Raw genomic sequence first — 14143 nt, 5'->3', positions numbered from 1 at the left:
TTAAGAAAGGAAGTGACAAGTCTGAAGCCACTGATGAATCATATTTGGGATAACTTCAGAGCCAGTCTCTATTTTGTTGAGGCTACAGTGAATCCAGATCCCTGGGCAGTGTACAGGGTCTGTGCTTGTCTAGTAACCTACAGGGTGGCAGTTTAAACCCACCCAGTGGCACCGTGGAAGAAAGTCCTGGTGAACTGTTTCTGTGAGGATTACAACCCAGAGAACCCTCGGGAGCAGTCCTACTCTGTAACACACGGAGTTGTCAGAAGTCTAAATTAACTCCATGGCAACGGATTTCATTTGGTGTTTTACAGTGAATCTACTTGAATCCTCTCCATTGACTTTCTAAGTGCAGGGACGGAAAGAAAGTCTTCAGTAGGTCTCCAGAATCTTGAAGAAGATAGGCACTTTGTTATAGAAAAGCTCAAAGTTCAAATGGACTAAATTCAGTTAAAAAAAAAAAAAAGATGGCTAAATTCCATTAAACAACTTGGAGTAGGTGCCTGATAAATCTTAATAGAAGGTGCTGTTATGTTTTTATGCCTCCAAATTTTCTACTTTGCCAATAGAGAATATCAGATATTTATAACTTGGCTTTTATGGCCTTCAGCTACGAAGGCGACTTACTTTTCCAACTTTTCTACCACAGCTTTTGAGTCTGACCAAACTAGAGGGTTCATACTGATCTGTTTTCTTAATATAGCATGTGCCTTACCACCACTAAATTTTTTATTTCATTTCTTGTCATCTAAATGCCCACATTCCTTTGCTTTTGATTCCAAACTGTTCACTACCAAGATCTTGTTTTATCTCTGCTTTCCTCTTATCATGGGTCCCTTGTAATGATGCTATTACATACTTTTGATTGATGTTTCTCTTTTTTATGTCTTAGAGATATTTAGAACTCTCAATCCTAGCTTCTGATCATCATAAGAAAACTATTGTCATCCACAGTGCTGATATGATTTCAGCCACTCAGCAAAGGAACTTAATATTTTAATGCAATGGTATAGCTTTATTATGGATATATAAAAAATTTGAATTAATATTCTTGAAAAATGGAAAATCTCTCTTGTAAATCCAGTAGTGAAAATCATAATGAAAATAACCACTCTTATTATGGGTACTGAGTACTGGCATCTAATAATCTGATTAAGTCAAGTTATTTAATCTTCGCAGCAACCTTAAAGCATATATTATTTTATTATTTCTGTTTTACAGATGAAGAAAACAAAGCACAGAGATATCAAAGAACTTGTTAAATGTCACACCTCTGATGAACAGTGGGGTGAGGTTTGAAACTAGACAATGTGACTTCAGACTCTATGTATTGATCACTCTGCTAACATATCTCCTCTCAGTTCTAAGTCTGAAAGTTTACATCTAATAGAACTTGGTTTGGAACTTGGATCTTTCCAGTTAAAATTATAGCTCACTTTTTACATAATTTTGAATTCTTCACTTTTTTTTTCAATCTATCCTTGAGAAATTTGTGCTTTTCTCTCTGCATGTGGTTTCTTCTCTTCTAGTACATATTGCATAATGTCTTACTTTATTAATGATCTCCAAATAAAGTTTTTAGAAGAAGTATCCTGGGGAATTCAGAATAAAGAAGGTTATATATGAGTAAAAACAATACTGAGGTTGTTAGAATATTAGAAAGTATATGCAAGTCAAATTTATAGATAGAGAAGCTCAATATTCTATTTTAAAGCTAAGTTAAGGGAATAAGTTCAAGACAAAGATAAAGAGTAGTTTCCCTCCATCATGCCAACCAAAAGCATCGCTGTGGGTTGAATTGCACCCTCCCAAAACGTGTTGTAAATCCTAGCTTCTATGCCTGTGGTTATATTCCTATTTGGGGATGGGTTGTCTTTTTTATGTTAATGAGACAGAATTAGTGATAAAACAGATGAAACAAGAAAGCTGGGAAGGCAAGATAGGGGAGGAAAGATACTAAGCCACATGAAGATTACCCAGGAGCAGAAGCTCAAAGAGACGAGGACCTTCCTCTGAGCCAACAGAGACAGAAAGCACCCTGAATTCAAACTTCTAGCCCCCTGTTTGTTAAAGGCACCTATTTGTGGTAATTCTATCCTAGCAGCACTAGATAAGTAAGACAAACATCATCCAGACATTCATTATGTCATGAACATCAGAGAAGCTCACATCTTGACTACTAGAGGCATAGATGATAAATTGTCAAAACAGTTTAGTTGTAAAGCATATACCACTCAAGATCCTAAAGAGCCAGGGATAATAGACACAAAAATGAGTCAACAGAACTGAAAATATGTTCTTAAGAAGGAATTCTCCAACAATAAAATTATTGCTTAATTACATTGGAATGGTGTTTTTCAGATTTCAAAGCACATAGATAAGATGCATAATGCATCAAACATATAAAAAAACCCCCAGTGCCATCAAGTCTATTCCGACTCATCGCCACCCTATAGGACAGAGTAGAACTGCCCCATTGGGTTTCCAAGGAGAGCCTGGCGGATTTGAACTGCCGACCCTTTGGTTAGCAGCCGTAGCACTTAAGCACTATGCCACCAGGGTTTCCATCAAACACATAGTCATGTAAATGTCTGTGTGTAAATCTTTTTTTAAATTCTCATGATAACTCAGAATAAGGTAGAGCAGATATTGGTACTTCATTTTTCATATGAAGGCCAAGTTTCAAAGCAGTTAAGTCACTTGCCCAGGGAAAGAACAAGTTTTATAGTTCTCAGTCTTGGTAAAAAATCAAAGTTTGTAAAGGAGGCATATATATATATATATAATTTTTTAATTCAAAAAATACAAAAGTGCTGGGCCAATCAGACAGTTTCTAAATGAATCAACAGATAAATCTGGGAGAGGTCTGTGCATCTGTAGATTTACAAAGATTCCTGGGGAATTTTGGTGCACGCCAAAGGTAATTGGAGGTAACAGAACATGGAACAGAACCAATTAATTCAGAGTTTAGCCAAATGATTTTCCCAAAATGTCACTTTTTTTCTCTCTGCAGATTAAACCTTTGTCAAATTCATCCCACCTACAGCCACTTACATAGTGATGAATAACAGTGTGACCGAATTCATTCTGTTTGGGTTGACACAGGATGCTGAAAAGCAGAAAGCAATATTTGGAATCTTCTTGATTCTTTACCTTTTGACTCTGCTGGGGGATTTTCTCATTGTGGTGACTATTAAGACAAGTCATACCCTTGGGAGTCCCAAGTACTTTTTCCTATTCTACCCGTCCTTTGCTGATGTCTGCTTTTCTACAACTACGGCACCCAGGTTGATTGCGGATGCTCTATCCTAGAAGAAGACCATTTCCTACCGTGAGCGCATGACTCAGGTCTTTGCAGCCCATTTCTTTGGGTGTATGGAGATATTTGTGCTCATCCTCATGGCTTTTGATCACTATGTGGCCATTTGAAAGCTGCTGCAATATAAACAACCACCATGAGCAGGTGTCTGTGGTGTGCTGGTGATTCTGGCCTGGGTGGGATCTTGTATCCATTCTTCAATACAGATTTCCTTGGCTTTGATATTGTCCTTCTGTGGTCCCAATGTGATTGATAACTATTTGTGTGACTTGCAGCCCTTGTTAAAACTTGCCTGCATGGACACTATGTGATAAGTTTGCTGCTGTGTCCAATAGTGGGGCCATATGCATGATGAGTTTCACGCTCTTGCTTATATCCTATGTTGTCATTTGATACTCTCTGAGAAACCACAGTGCAGAAGGAAGGTGAAAAGCTCTTTCTACCTGCATCTCCCATTTTATTGTGGTAGTCATGTTTTTTGGTCCATGTATATTCATGTACACACACCCACCAGCTACATTTCCAGTGGACAAGATGGTGGCTGTGTTTTATACAATTGGGACACCCTTTCTCAACCCTCTGATATATATACTGAGGAATGCAGAAGTGAAAAATGCCATGAAAAAGTTATGGCGTAGCAAATTATGACTTCAGCTGATAAATATGGTGTATTTAATTTACACTTCCTTAACACATTAGTTTTTGTTACATGGACAGGAAAGGTGAAATACTCCTAACAGGAAACAGTCCTAACAGGAAGCAGTCAATGTATATCAACATGTTATTGGTCCATTATATACACATTTAATATTCTGAGAGGACTGCATTAGACTATGAGTACTTAAAGCTCATAACCATTGTAAACAACCTATAATGAGCCTTACTTGGATTCTATCAACACCTGACCATTTTCACTTGGTAATTTAACTTCTTGTAGACATTTTTCTCCAGAAAGAAATGTGCTGACTAATCACAGGATAATCGTGTGCATGTGTGTCCACCAAATTCCTTTTACAAATCTTTTTCTAGTACCATATGAATTTGGTCAACATGAGCCAATCTGTAGGAGACTGGAAAGTTGCAGAATTCAGATTGTCATTTTGCCAGTATGAGCATTTGATAGGATGCTCCTTGAAGATGATACATTGGACACCTGTAGCTGAGCCTGCCCTACTGGGCAATCCTGTGCTGATACCACTAAGTCTCTCTTTCTGCCTAGATTTTTCTGATCTCAGTCCCTGCAGCCACCAATGTGGAGGATCATATGCTAGTCTGTCAGAATAGCACTCTCTAGAAGTGCCCTTTCAGCATGCACGTACACATGTATGTGTAAATGCACACACACTCACAAATACAAACAAATTTTAAGGTACTTGACTGGAATTTTAAGGTACTATGACCTCTGGTTGACAGACAATTAAAAATTAAAGTAGGAGGTGATGTCAGCCAAATGGCAGAGTAGGTAACTCCAAACATGTCCTTCCACAGAAACATCAGAGAAACGAGTACCGACATGAGAGGCAGGCATACCTCTACTCCCATGGTGGGGCAGGGGAATTCTCTACATCCAAAGCTGTTCTCACAAACCACTCTTCCAGTTTATACTGACCAGGTTTCATATTCTTTACTTAGTTGTGAGGGTTCTTATCTTCATCATTCACTGCCTTCACTGTAGTAGCAGGTATGGTGTGATCTGGAACGCACTTTGTAATTTCACTTATCATGTGTAGCCAAAATTTCAATCTTAACACCTCGTTACATTAGAAATGTGAAATCATGATTCGTATCATTGCCGAAATTCAAAAGAACTGATTTCTCCTTAGGAAGGGCTTACACAGTACTCGAATTTGAGAAATAACTTGTGTGCACACATGTGAAAGGTACATTTTATGGACAAAAGTTTGTATAGTTAAACTTTACCTGTAAACAGGAAAAACTACAAAATGAATTATAGCTCTTAGATCTGATAATGGAGTTCCAGTAGTGAGGTAAAAGGACTGACCTGGGGAAGGCTAAAGGGGAAAGGGTAACCACCACAAGGATGAGATTAGGAGGAAGAAAAGAAACCTTGAAAATCAGTATCATAATTTCTATGTTGTAAATATCCTAAACAATAAATCAGACTTGTATTTCTAAAAGATCCCTCTGGATTCTTCTGGAACTTGGGCTGTTTTATTTCTCACACATCTTGGAAAGAATGACTTCTCTTTAGGAGAAACTCATAATGTTTTCAGCATGATGACAGTTACTTGCCATCTAAAGTCTCTCATTGCATCCAAAGTTTCTTCATGGTATTTTTCACCTCTGTGCTTCTCAGGATGTAGATCAAGGAATTTAACATGGGTGTGATGATAGACTCCGACATAGCCATTGCCTTGTCTATGGGATAAGTGGCCACAGGTGTTACGTACAAGAAAACAAATGGCACAAAGAACAAGACAATCACTGTGAGGTGGGAGCCACAGGTAGACAGGGCTTTGCGCCATCCTTCAGAGCTATAAGACTTCAAAGAGCAGAGGATGATCATGTAGGAGACAATGAGGATAAGAAAGATGGTCACGCACATCACCCCACTATTGAGGATGACCAAGAGGCCCAGGACGCAGGTGTCCATGCAGGCCAGTGTCAGCAACTGAAACAAGTCACACATAAAGTGATCAATGACATTGGGACCACAGAAAGGTTTTTGGTACATGAAGAGAAGCTGTATCATTGCATGCAAAAATCCTCCCACCCAGGCCCCTCCCAGCAGCAGGCAGCACATCCGAGAACTCATGATGGTCCTGTAGTGCAGGGGCTTACAGATGGCCACATAGTGGTCATAGGCCATCACAATGAGAAGGATGATTGACACTCCACCAAAGAAATGTTCTGCAAAGAGCTGGGTCATACAGCCTTTGAGGGAGATGGTAGTGCTCTCAGAGAGGGAATCCACAATCATCTTGGGGGCGACGACAGAAGAAAAGATGGCATCCATGAGGGACAAGGAAGTAAGGAAAAAATACATAGGTGACCTCAGACTCTGACTTGCAGTCATAGTTACCACAATGAGTAGGTTTCCCAACATGGTGACAACATACATGATTAGAAACACAGCAGAAAATATTTTCCTCAGCTCTGGGTTTTTCGTAAGACCCAAAAGAATGAATTCAGTCACATTGTTTTGGTTTCGCATTTACCAGGTACTGATATGAGCGCTGGCTGAGAGTCGGAAAATCTAAAAAAGCAACATAGTGTTTATAGTTAGTGACTATTTGGCGTCATTCATTTGGCTCAATGTGTGTTTGGAGAGGTAGAGGCAGTAACCAGGTAAACCAGAGAATTTTAGGACAAGGCAAGGAATTTCTGAGGGCAATGGGAAACCAAGGGAGAGTATAAAACAAAAGAGTATTATAATTTCTTAATTGTAAATAGCCTGAATTATAAATCAGGCTTACATTTTTAAAAGATACCTGTGGATTCTAGTGGAAGCTGGACAGCTTTATTTCTCACATATCTCTGACAGAATGAATCTCAGGGGAAATTCATAATGCTCTCAACATAGTGACAGTTACTTGCCAACCAAAGTCTAGACCAGATGCCATGGAGTAGATTCTGACTCATGGTGACCCCATGAATGTCAGAGTAGAACTGTGAGCAATAGGGTTTTCTATGGCTGATTTTTCAGAAATAGATTGCCAGGCCTTTCTTTCGAGGTATCTCTGGGTGGATTCAAACCTCTAACCTTTTGGTTTGCAGCCGAGGCCATAAACTGTATCACCTGGGACTTCACATTTCTCAAGGTTCTTAATAGATTACTAAAGATGAAGTGGGCACCAATACAATTAATGATATTTTATAGAACAAAAGGAAACGGCAGTGAACTCTGAACTGAATAGAGAATACTAGTATTAGCCCTTTCTCCAGGCTTGAGAGTGGATTTGATATCAGGGACTGGCTATTATTTCTCTGTCAGTCAGACTCAATGATGACAGCTATCAGCTTTAGTCGGTAAACATTTGTATTTCTAGACTTGCTTCAGCCATAATCAAGGATCAAACCATACCCCAAATTTCCAATTCAGCTCTGAATCACAACCCTCAGCTACTTTTGTGATATTTCTTTTCTCTTTCCACAATGGTTCACTGAAGAACATTTTCGAAAGACCGCTCAAATGAAGAAAGGGACAATCTTAGTTAACATTTTTCTTTTTCTTTGTCAGTCCACTTCCCTCTTATTCCCTAATTATTTAAGCAGACAACAAGTATTTTAAAAACTCAGAGGATGCTGCAAATTTGAACAATAAAAAGCATCAGATGTGGCTTGTTTCCTTAAATAAGGGCAGACCTAGTAAATTTAAAATAATGACAAAGAAATAAGTGATAACTGAAGAAATGAAAGAAAAGTAAATTATTGAAGTTTTAAAGCTAGACAAAGGCTATTCCCAGCAGGGGGACAGCATGTGCAAAGACCCAGAAGGAGGGATAAGAGACATGGTTCAGGGCAGAACAGAAAGCTAAGGTCTTAGAGTTATGTACATCAGGTTCTAATTTCGACTTCTGGAACGCTTTTTAGCTGTGTAATTAGCTAAAAGTCATTTATCCTTCCAGATTTGCATTTTTATTTAGAAATATTGAATTTGCATATTTATAAATGCATTTTAATAATATAAATTTATATAAACATTGCTGGCATCATGTATGCAAATGCACTGTACATTGAATTTTAATCAATGATTTATCATTGACAACATTCCAGGTCAGTATAAGGAGATTTATAATATTCCCAATTTTCTGCTGCTACAATGCTACAGTGAATGTCTTGTATTGATATATCTATGACTATATCAGGGAAACCCTGGTTGCATAGTGGTTCAGACCTGCAGCTGCTGAACAGTTTCCAGGTGCTCCTTGGAAACTCTATAGGGGCAGCTCTACTCTGTTTTACAGGGTTGCTATGAGTTTTGGCACAGTGGTTAAGAGCTAAGATGGTAAGTTGGAATCCACCAGATGCTCCTTGGAAACCCTGTGAGGCAGTTCTACCACGTTCTTTAGGGTCACTGTTAGTCAGAATCAACTAGACAGCAACTGGGCCAGGTTATAACAATATAGATACAGGTAAAGATATATAGCAATAGATTTAAGTATTTCTGTAAAGTGAGTTTCTGCAATAGAATTGTAAAATCACAGGATAGGAACATTTTACACTTGGATAACCAAACCAAACCCATTGCCGTCAAGTTGATTCCAACTCAGAACACTGCAGGACAGAGTAGAACTACTCCAAACGTTTTCCAAGGGGCGGCTGATGGATTTGAACTGCTAGCCTTTTGATTAGCAGCTGTTGCTCTTATCCACTGTGCCACCAGGGATCCACTTGGATAAAAAAAAAAGATATTGGTAAATTCTCCTTACAAAATGGTCATGCCTGACAATAAGGTATTAGACAGCTTTTATGTTTCTATCAGTTTTGTCTTTCTTGTTTATATCAATTCCTTTTCATTTGTATTATTTTTATTATTATAGAAGCATGCATTCTATATCAGAATATAATTCAGAAGAATTTTTAGTAAGTAAACATTTAAACTCCTTTCATAAAGGACAATTATTCTTTCTCTAAGTAGATTTGTCAATAATCGATGTACTCATCTCAAAATAATAACTGTAATAACAATAACATTTATTAAGCATAGTGACTTGTTCACTTCCTTGAGTCCACAGAGTTACTGCATAATATAGCCTGCTTTTGAATCCAGGAAGCTGGACTCTGGAGCTGATATTTCTTTCTGAATTCACCTGGGCTATATATAATACCTCCATCGAAATCTAAGTACCTAGATGGCTCTAGTGATTGCACTTGGACTGTCAGTTTTATATAGTCAGTGGACTTGTAGCTCTGAAGCTTCCTGAGTATCAAGCTAGGTTTTTCTCTTACCGTTAAAGTACTTTAAAGTAACCTCTTTAGTGCATATATTACCCCATGTTTTGCTTTGTTTTCATAAAAATTAATGGCAAATTTGTGGGTTTGTAACTAACTCCAGCAGAATTTTGTAGAACGGAAGTGGCAATAATGTTTTAATTTTTGGTATTGGAATCTACAATAATTTCTCAGTGTTTCCACAGAATGCTCCTAAATTACCTCTATCCTCACCGTCACCAAACCACCAGCATTACCAAGGCAGTCCCCACCACTACCACCACCTTCATCACTGTGGTCACCACTGTCGTCGCCAACACTGCAACTACTACTGCCATTACCACCAACACCAGTATCATCACCAACACTGCCACCACCACAATCATTACTACTGCCACCACTGCTATCTTTGTCATTGCCATCACCACTGTCACCACCACCACCGTCATTCCTAGAGGTAAACCTGCTTATAAGAAAATTTTGTAGTTGTTTTGTTTTACCTATAAAGAAATACAAAAATTCAGCTCATTCCTAAATTAAAACTGTCAATCTAAAATTTAAGCATTACCCTCTAAACATCACTAATTTTAGGAAAAAGAATACATTAATAAAGTTAACACTTAGAGCTTAGTTTTTAGAGTTGGTCAAAAGTGGAAAGTTGTAGAAATAAAGACTCTAATCATTTCAAGTCTAATCCAAGATCTTATCTCACCCAAGATTCGTTCGCATAAAGCAACTTCTCCAGAGAGTCCAAGAACCAGGTGAAATGATTCCAGCTTAGTTTTTCTTACTGTGGAAGTAAGCTGTCCAGGATATAAATGGAGAAAAGCCATCCAATCATTAAATACTGGTCAAATTTGTCGAACTACGATTTTTATTGCTTTTGAAGAGAGATTTAAAGCAGAAGTTGTAGGTATCTATGAATCTAATGAAGAAGTGTACATTCTGTTTTACCAAGGGATTTATTTATATTCTTTCCAATTAAAAAGGATTGCTGACGAGGGAGCCAAGCAGAGAATTTACTGAATCATTCAGGTCTCTTTTGAATCTCAGCGGATTGTATGTTAAGATCAAAGTAGAAACTGTTTTTGTTCAGTTTCTCAGAAGATACATCATGGATCCAATGCTCTCCTTTGGGATATAAGAGGGCAGAGGGCATGTTTGAACAGCTGTGACAAGGCACAGATTTATACCATTCAGTTGTAGCCCTCGAGGCTAGATCTCCACTGACAGAGGCTAATCCCCACCCCAGTGAATTCCCATTCACCCACCTTAATAATAGGGTGTTCTCAGAAGCAGAATGTCACTAAGACCAGGCCAACATGCAGAAACCTAGACCACAATGTTAACAATTCAGTCATTTGTTCATGCACTGTGATGTGTATCTCAATTACAGAATGGCCACAATTTTAAATAGTTAGAATATAGCAACAGGAAGGAACCTGAGTCAAATCCCATCTCTGGATTCGACCTCCCACACAGAAGTAATATCTGTTCCTGGAGGGCCACCATCAGGGTCAGAAAATTTGTACCCGGGCATAAAAATATATTTAATTTTTTCTAATTTATTAATAAATGGCATTTTCAATTAATATTGTTTTTCTATTTTTGGAATAATAGGTTACAATTTTCATTCCTTCTCCATCTTATAAAGTGATTTCATTTACATTAACTTTTTTATCTTCAACACCTTATAAGGTTATCAGAGTTAGGATGATTATTTCAATTTTCAGAATCTAATCCTCAAAGATTATCCATAGACTTATTTTTGCTGTAGAATCATTTTTTACAAATTGTCTGATATTACCCCATCAGACATGGGGTCTGAAGTTACCCCATGGTCACCAGAGCCGTTTAGATATGGGTTAGAATCAACTTCTCTTGGTGGGGAAGAATGGGGAGAGAGTAATATGAGTTTCTATATAGTAAATTCTTGAAAATTCTAACTCAGCTGTTATATTAATGACTATTCACATATGCATCCAATCCCTCTCTATCACACTGTTGTTGTTAGGTGCTGTTGATCCAGTTCCAACTCATAGTGAGCCTATATACAACAGAACGAAACACTGCCCGGTCCTGGATCATTCTCAAAATAGTTTCTTTATTTGTGCCTACTCTTGCAGCCACTGTGTCAGTTCAACTCCTTAAAGGTCTTTCTCTTTTTTGCTGACCCTCTGCTTTTCCAAGTATGATGTTCTTCTCCACGGACGGGTCCCTCCTGATAACACGTACTAAGTACATAGGACAAAGTCTCACCATCCTCACTTCTAAGGAGCATTCTGCCTGTACTTCTTCCAAGACAGATGTGTTTGTTCTTCTGGAAGCCCACGATGTATTTAATGTTCTTCACCAACACCATAATTTAAAGGCATCAATTCTTCTTCAGTCTTCTTTATTTGTTTTCAAGCCCCATGACACTAAAAAAAAAAAACCTTCTTTTATTTCCTTTATCACATTTGTCATTATCTGATTATATCTTTCATTTAGCTTTCATTTGCTTATTATTTATCTGCACCTAACTAGAATATAACCAGTAAGAAAACTTTGACCTTTCTGTACTTCTGATTTGTATAGTACATGAATCTCTGGGAGGTGCAAATGGCTAAGTGATACACAACTAGCAGAAAGGTTGACCATTTGAACCTGTCCAAGAGGCTCCTCACAAGACAGACCTGGTGATCTGCTTCTGAAAAGTCACAGCCTTGAAAACCCTATGGAACAGTTCTACTGTGCACATACAGGGTCAACATGAGTTGAAACCGATCTGACAACAACTAACAACAGCAGCAGCGGTACAGTATGTAGAACATGGAAGAATAGACATATGTTAAGAAAAAAAAAAGTAAATACACAAGTTGTTGTTGTTAGGTGCCGTCAAGTCGATTCCCTCATAGTGACGCTATGCAACAAAGTGAAACACTGCCTGGTCCTGCACCATTATCACAATCGTCGCTATGCTTGAGCCCATTGTTGTAGCCACTGTGTCCGTCCATCTCATTGAAGGTCTTCCTCCTTTTTGTTGACACTCTACTTTACCAAGCATGAAGTCCTTCCTCAGGGATTGGTCCCTCCTGATAACACGTCCAAAGTATGTAAGACAATGTCTCACTATCCTTGGCTATAAAGAGCATTCTCGCTGTACTTCTTCTAAGACAGATTTTTTCATTCTTTTGGCAGTCCATGGTATATTCAATATTCCTTACCAACACCGTAATTCAAAGTTGTCAGTTCTTCTTTGATCTTCAGCCTATTTGATCAAACAGTCCTTTTTCTTAAAAACATGATTAATATCTGAGTACATAATATGGGAAAAGTTACTGTGAAGAACCAGTATTTATTCTTCAAGGAAGCTATTCTCATACCATAATCCATTGCCATTGAGTGGATTCTGACTCATACCAGACAGAGGAAATACTCAGCCAACCCCTTTGTGTGACTTGAGTCTTAAAGTTTTCTATCGATCTGTGTCCCATATCATCTCAAATTTTATCATTCACTGTTTATTCTTTTGAATTGATTGCTATCCTAACAATCACACTTCTTTTCCAAATATAAGTAACATATTTACTTTGGTGGGAATAAAATTATTAATTTTTTTTTCCCTTTGGCAAAAGGAACTAAGTGAGGATGGGTTGCCTACAAAGATGAGAATCAAGGAAGAGCTTAATGTGAAGAAAATTTTCCAGATGATAGAGGAAGAAACAAAGACAATTTTTATAATGTGGCCCAGGGTCATCCCTGCATTTCTGTTATTTCACAATCATGTAAAGGATCAAAATAGCATTGTGGAAAGAGTCCAAACACTATCCAAAAGACTTGGAAATCCGGTTAACCTCAAATGACCTCATTTTACTTACAAGTCAGATGAAGTTAAACTGCCTAGGTAGAGCAAATGATTAAGTGTTTAGCTGAAAGACCGGTGGTCTGAGTCCACTCAGAAGAGCTCAGAAGAAAGTCCTTGGGATCTACTTCTGAAACGTCGCAGACATTGAAAGCTTTATGGAGCACAGTTCTACTCTGACACACGTGGGGCCGGAACAGACTTGACATCGATTGTTTTTGTTTTTAAGACAGGGTTAGTAATTATATCATAACGTTGTAAGAATTACTAGCTAATGTTTGTAAAATATCTTCTGAAGTGTCTGTTCAATAAAATTGAGTTCATTCTCTCATTTAAATGACCCCAAAATGGCATTTCTTAGTTAAATATGAAGTTTAACCCATACTTTCATGTAAGACAGGCATATACTTTTATCTTTCTTCTTTTTTTTTTTCTCCTCCCCTTTGGAATAATTTCTTTATAAAGCACAAGAAGTTATCTGACGGCAATTGTTACCCATGAGTGGTTCCGCAACAGAAATAGAAAGGAAAAGGTGGTACCTTAAAAGCATTCGCAAGCTATCAAGATTTTCTCCCTGAGGCTCTCAAATTGACTTACATTTTCTCCTAGAGTCTTGTCCTTCCCGGATTTGCTGTTGCCAGTTTATTTTTCTTGTGTCTCGTTCATAATTGTTTTAGCACCTCTTTACTGAGCTCTTGGTGATTTTCACTAGGATTCCCATTTTTTTAGCTTTGATATTGTTCTTTAGATGTTCTTTTAACTCTCTTTTATGCCCTGGATTAAATGTGACATATCGTTGATGCTTCTCCAGTACTGACCCTTGACTTGCCCTTGTTTGTATTCCAAGTTCTTAGGCAGGATATGTCATCAGAAGGTTAAAAGAGGCCCCTGACCTTCGAAGGTCAGGGAAGCAGGGGCAGGGTTTTGGGGTCCATGATTTCAGGGGACATCTAAGTCAATTGGCATAATAAAATCTATTAAGAAAACATCCTGGATCCCGCTTTGAAGAGTGGCATCTGGGGTCTGAAACACTAGCAAGTGGCCATCTAAGATGCATCAATGAGTCTCAACCCACCTGGATCAAA

At 38.1% G+C, this 14143-nt stretch overlaps 1 protein-coding gene across 1 annotated transcript; it reads right to left on the bottom strand.

Moving 5' to 3' along the window:
• Positions 1-2818: 2818 nt before the first annotated feature.
• Positions 2819-13485, bottom strand: LOC135229171 (olfactory receptor 4C6-like). The gene has a single exon (XM_064278927.1). It carries the CDS (start codon positions 6492-6494, stop codon positions 5586-5588), a length of 909 nt encoding a protein of 302 aa, XP_064134997.1. The 5' UTR covers positions 6495-13485; the 3' UTR covers positions 2819-5585.
• Positions 13486-14143: the final 658 nt, after the last annotated feature.

This window comes from Loxodonta africana, unplaced genomic scaffold (genome assembly GCF_030014295.1).
Source record: "Loxodonta africana isolate mLoxAfr1 unplaced genomic scaffold, mLoxAfr1.hap2 scaffold_107, whole genome shotgun sequence".
In the NCBI taxonomy this organism is placed as follows: domain Eukaryota; kingdom Metazoa; phylum Chordata; class Mammalia; order Proboscidea; family Elephantidae; genus Loxodonta; species Loxodonta africana.
This window is presented reverse-complemented; position numbering and strand designations above follow the sequence as displayed.

Excerpts from the sequence above, each read along its gene's own strand:
- LOC135229171 (XM_064278927.1), bottom strand. The coding sequence starts at position 6,494 with ATGCGAAACCAAAACAATGTGACTGAATTCATTCTTTTGGGTCTTACG.